The 5,687-nt window shown below is 42.7% G+C and overlaps 1 protein-coding gene across 1 annotated transcript; it reads right to left on the reverse strand.

Moving 5' to 3' along the window:
- Window positions 1-1,259: 1,259 nt before the first annotated feature.
- LOC105742916 (60S ribosomal protein L12-like) lies at window positions 1,260-1,874 on the reverse strand. The gene is made up of 2 exons (XM_012515884.2): window positions 1,744-1,874; window positions 1,260-1,641 (listed from the first exon to the last, which is right to left on the reverse strand). The coding sequence occupies exons 1-2, from the start codon at window positions 1,857-1,859 to the stop codon at window positions 1,260-1,262; spliced, it is 498 nt and encodes a 165-aa protein (XP_012371338.1). The 5' UTR covers window positions 1,860-1,874.
- Between the last annotated feature and the right edge of the window lie 3,813 nt (window positions 1,875-5,687).

Genomic DNA, 5,687 nt, shown 5'->3' on the forward strand with positions numbered 1-5,687 from the left:
GAAGAAGAAGAAGAAGAAGAAGAAGAAGAAGAAGAAGAAGAAGAAGAAGAAGAAGAAGAAGAAGAAGAAGAAGAAGAAGAAGAAGAAGAAGCCACATTGTTTACTGTTGCTTCATCTAATGAAGTGGTCAGGTAGTTAAAAGATAACAGCAGTATGCACAATCTCTGGTGTAGAAAGAAATGAAATATTTCTATTTTTCCTCAGGCAAAAATAAGAGGCTTTTGGAGCCTCTTTGGCCTTGATAGAAAATAATTTTATCAACTTCAGCTGAATTCAGTTGCTTCCTGTTTTTCTTACTCATCTGGGTTTATACTCAGCAAATCTGTGATATCATTGCCTAAGACTACCTTCCCTGTACACGTAATGCACCGATGGACCTAACTGCATAGCCACAAGTGTGTTCTGATTCTGCCAGTACTCATTTCATGGATATTTCCTTTTATTACAAAACAGAGGCATTGTTTCTCCAGGTAGGTCACAGTGAAGCATACTCTCATTTTTAGTGTAGAAATACTAAAGAAGACTGGACAAACCTTTCTCTTTCCTCCAAAAAGCAGAGGACAAATCTTGGAAGACATTCTCTTCGGTGAGATTTCTGCAGGTTTTTCATTGAAAGGGAAGCCACTGTTCTCTAGCAGGGATGCAGAGCTCTCTCCTATTGGTCTGGAGCATATCAGCTCAGAGTTCTCAAAGGGATACACACAGCTAGCCCCACCTTGGGTCTTAGGGTCTCAACCCTTCCTCATTGGAACTCTGACTGTAGTGTAGGAGACGTGCTGTGGGTGATGAATTCAGCCTTCTTTTATTATCGCTTTTAACTGAGTAATTAAAACCTTTTAGATTCTGGTGCTCTCACAACCAGATCCTGACTCTGACTTTTTAATTACTACAATTTGTCCTCTTTGATTACAGTAAGTTCTCTCCAGCCCTCCCTTGATGAGTGGCATATGATTTTTTTTAAATGAATTTCCAAAGTTTTTGGTTTGAGTGTTATTTTTTAGTGAGTTCTTTATTTTGGAATAGTTTTAGGCTTATAAAAAAGCTGAAACATGGTAGAGTTCTTATTTATCTCTCAGCCAGTTTCTTCCACCATGGTTGAGATTTTGTTAAATCTGTATATCAGTTTTGGAAGTATGACAATTTCGACTACATTAGTTCTGCCTATTCAGGAATAGGGCATATCTTTCCATTTTCTGGTGTCCAGTTCCATCTTTTTTTTTATCAGATCATCTCTTTATTGATACATTTTCTTTTGCTTCTTAGCTAGTTGGACACTCGACAACACCGTTGTTGATGTCATCTATGATGTCATGAGGGTGCCAGCTGTCCACGTTGCAGCCCACAGACTGGGTGGTCCCCAGGATCTCCTTAATGGTTCCGGAAAGTTCTCTGACTAAAGACCGGTGCTGCATCTGTCGGGCAATGTTGACAATCTCATCAAAAGTGATATTTCCACTGTGTTTAATGTTTTTCTGCTTCTTTCTGTCTCTTGGTGGCTCCTTGAGGGCTTTGATGATCAGGGCAGAGGCAGAAGGCACCACCTCAATCTGAGCCTGTCTGTTCTGAATGGTCAGTTTCACCATGATCTGCAGGCCCTTCCAGTCACCAGTTGCCTTGGCAATGTCATCCCCCACTTTTTTTTGGGGGGGTGGAACTGGGGATTGAACTCAGGCCCTTGCGCTTGCCAAGGAAGCACTTATTCCACTGAGCCATCTCCCCAGCCCCTCATCCCCCACTTTTTTTGGAGACAGACCCAAGGGACCGATCTTGGGGGCCAGGGCAGACGTAGCACCAACTTCACCACCGGTGCACCTCAGACACATGACTTTAATCTCGTTGGGGTCGAACTTGGGCAGCATGCTGGAGGTGGCTGGTATCGGATGAACCCAGATTCCGGACGACCGAAGAAAGTTGCATCTTAGCCTCCTCCTAGCCGAAAGCCCATCTTTTTTTTCAGAGTGCTGCACTTTTGGTTGCAAAGGTCTTTCATTTCCTTGGTTAATTTAATTTCTAAGTATTGGGGCTGGTGAGATGGCTCAGTGGTCTAAAGCACCTACTTAGAACAAGCTTAGCAAAGCACAGGGACCTCGGTTCAATCCCCCAGCACCACATGCCAGCCAGCGCTGCCTCCTGGTGGGCTGAGCTGGCCACACACACACACACACACACACACACACACATAAATAAATAAATAAATTAAAAAAAAATTTCTAAGTATCTATTTTTCTTGGTGCTATTATGAAAGGTATTATTTCCCTAATTTCTTTCTTGGTGAGTTTATTATCAGTGTACAGGAGCATTGTTGATTTTTGTATGTTCATATTGCATCCTGCTAGGTTACTAAATTTGGTTATTATTTCCGGGATTTGGTGGAATTTTTTGGTCTTCTGTGTAGAGGTTTGTGTCATATACAAATAATGATAATTTGACTTCTTCGTGATATATATCTCTTTTATTTACTTTTCATGTCTGATTGCTCTGGCTAATGTTTTGAGAACTATATTGAACAGAAGTGGTGATAGCAGGCGTCATTGTCTTCTTCCTGATTTTGCAGGGAGAGCTTGCCATATAATGATATTGGCTGTTTGTTTGTAAAATTGACATTTATCAGACTGAGATAAAGTCTTGTGGTTTGTGTCTACATAGCCTGAACACAAGATAAGGAAGGGAAAGAGACTTGCTCTCTGCCACTGTTCCTCCCTTTTTGTTCTTACTGTTTTACTGTCTTTTGCAACTGTGAACTGCTACTCTGTGCCATGTGCCCCTCTTCCTTGGAGCCAGCTGATTATGGACTGAAACCTCCACAAACTGTGAGCTACATAAACATTTTTCTTCCGTAATTTTGGGTGTCAGGTATTTTGTCCCAACAATGAGAGAAAACTAACTGATACAGAATTTGGTACCAGAGAAGTAGGGTCATTGCTGTGACTATACCTGACCATACGATTCAAGAGCCTTTGGGAATAGCTTATAGAAAGAGGTAGGAAAGGTTCAGAGATGCCCCCTGATGTTGCCTGAAAGTGTAGAGCTGGAACATCTTAAGCTGTTCTGTATAGGAGATTCTGATCAGAGCTTAAAAGACCAGGATACTGATAGACGAAATCCTTCTAGTAAAGACCAGGTTCAGGAGGTTTCTGCTTGGAAGAAGGACTACATTGGTTGTTGGGCTCCACTTGATGTGTCTTATGGCTTGGCAGGAAATTTGTCTGAATTTTGTTGATGTCCAGAGATTTTGCATGAGACTGGGATTAAATGTGGCAGACTGATTAATTTAGCAAAAGAAATTGAATGCAATCAAATGTTGAGGCAGTGGCATGGCTATTGTTGGGGGCTTTTAGCCAAGGTTTAAATTGAAAATCAAGAGCAAAAAACATGGCATAATGATTAAAATATTGTGAATTTGGCCAAAAAGGAAGCTCCAATAAAGATGTGGACTGCAAAGATACAGCTGAGAAGATTTCTATTGCTGACAAGGAACAGGGGAATAAAAAGATGGCCTGAGAACATCACAAGAAACAGCAGATCTCCATCCTTTACAGCCTCAAAACTGCATAAGTGAAAGACTTTGCTTTGAGCAGAAAGCCACAGAGGGCCATGGTTCAGAATGGTGGTGGTGGCCACACCAGACTCCAGAATGGCGGCATTATAGAGAATTTGTTCCTCAGAATCAGATTGAGAGTGCTCAGCAATCCAGGCACTCAGCACCTACAGCCAAGAGAGAAGAAAATATCACTACTGCTCCAGCTCACAGCAGACCTTGGCATCATCGATGTAGCCTTGGTTTTAGGTGCATGCAGAATGCAAGAGTTCTATGATTAAGGAGGCTTCCACCTAAATTTCAGAAGTCCCAGAAGGCAGTGTGCCCCTGACAGGGCAGAATGTGAAGCTGTAGGGGCTGGAGAGATGGCTCAGTGGTCTAAAGCACCTACTTAGAACAAGCTTGACAAAGCATCAGGGACCGCGGTTCAATCCCCCAGCACCACATGCCAGCCAGCCCCGCCCCCTGGTGGGCTGAGCTGGCCACACACACACACCACTCTCTCTCTCTCTCTCTCTCTCTCTCTCTCTCTCTCTCTCAAATAAATAAAAAAAATTTAAAAAAGAATGTGAAGCTGTAAATGTAAAGCAAAAGGTGCAGTGGAGAGCTAGGGAGATAGTTCAGTGGCATAGGAGCCTGCCTGATAAGCACAAGGTCCTGAGTTTGATCCCCATGTCTCATGAGTTACCTTTCTCTTGTTTGCTGGGACAAAATACTGAACACCAAAAATTAAGGAAGCAAAGGTTTGTGTAGCTTACAGTTAGTGGAGGTTTCAGTCCATACTTGGCTGGCTCCAAGGCAGATTGGCACATTGCAGAAGGCAGCTGCTCATGATGGTGGAAAAGAGCAAAATAGCAAGAGCAAAAGGGAGGAGTAGCAGCAGCAACGGCAACAGAGAGCAAGTCTGTCTCTTGTATGTTGCATTCAGTCTATCTATCCCAGTCCGGGGTGTAGCACTTAAGCCCATGGTCCCAGCACCACTTTATACCCATAATCCCAGCATCAGATCATGAATTAAGCACAAACTCCAGAAGTCTGTCCCATAACTCATGAGGCTTTGTGGGGACAACTAGACACAAAGCACAACACCCTAGTACAATAAATAAATTAAATAAATAAATAAATAAATAAATAAATAAATAAATGGTGCAGTGGAGACCCTAGAAGTTCGGAAAAGTGATGTGGATCATCTAAGAAAAGCTGCAAGGGAGCAAAGCAGGCCTAAGAGAGAAGCCATGGGAGCTAACACTAAAAGGACCACAGAGGTGGAGCCACAGGGAGCTCACAATTTGCCATATATTGCCTTAGATGTTAAATGTGGAACAACAGGATTTAATGTTTATCCTGCTAGATTTGGATTTGCTTTGGTCCCAATGTTTTGTATCCCCTTGTTTATACCTTTTGGAATGGTAATAATTTTCTTGTGCTGTTGAATGTTGAAAGTGTTTAAGCTTTCATTTGTACAGGGGCTCGCAGTTAAAGAGTTTGCCTTAGATCTTGGAGGAGACTTGGGACTGAGACTTTTCAGCAATGCCAAATCAGTTAGGTTTTTGGAAACTCTTAGTGGTGGACGAAAATGGCTTTTGTGGGTCACAGAGATAACTCAGAAGTCTAAGTGCATGCCTAGGTAAGTGCAAAGACTAGGATTTGAGCCCCATTACTATATGCCATGCTGACCCTGACCCTGGGCGTGCCAAGCTGCCACCAAGACTGGGCGTAGTGGTGCATGCCTGTAATCCCAGCACTGGGGCAGCTGAGACAGGAGAATCTCTATGAGTTCAAGCTGCATAGTGTGACCATGTACCAAATACATAAAATAAAAAATTAAAAACTATAAAATGCCTTTTGCATAAAGGGCTATGCATGAGTCTTTAGGGGACCAGGGGCAGAATGTTATGGTTTGTATCTAGATGTCTCTCCCAAAGCCTCATGAAGTCATGGGGCAAACTTCTAGAGTTTGTGATTAATTCATGATCCAGTGTTGGGATTATTGGTGTGTGCACTATACCTGTCCTAGGGCAGATAGCCTGAATGCAAGATAAGGAAGGGAAAGGGTGTCGTGTATTTTGTCCAAGCAACAAGAGAAAAGTAACCAGGACAGGTCTCTCTCTCTCTCTCTCTCTCTCTCTCTCTCTCTCTCTCTCTCTCT

This window comes from Octodon degus, unplaced genomic scaffold (assembly GCF_000260255.1).
Source record: "Octodon degus isolate 3935 unplaced genomic scaffold, OctDeg1.0 scaffold00082, whole genome shotgun sequence".
Lineage (NCBI taxonomy): Eukaryota > Metazoa > Chordata > Mammalia > Rodentia > Octodontidae > Octodon > Octodon degus.

Bases quoted from the DNA above. Each gene is read 5' to 3' on its own strand.
- LOC105742916 (XM_012515884.2), bottom strand. From the start codon at position 1,859: ATGCTGCCCAAGTTCGACCCCAACGAGATTAAAGTCATGTGTCTGAGG. The intron at 1,642-1,743 runs AAAAAAAGTGGG...TCCACCCCCCCA, and splicing joins GGTCCCTTGGGTCTGTCTCC to AAAAAAAGTGGGGGATGACA.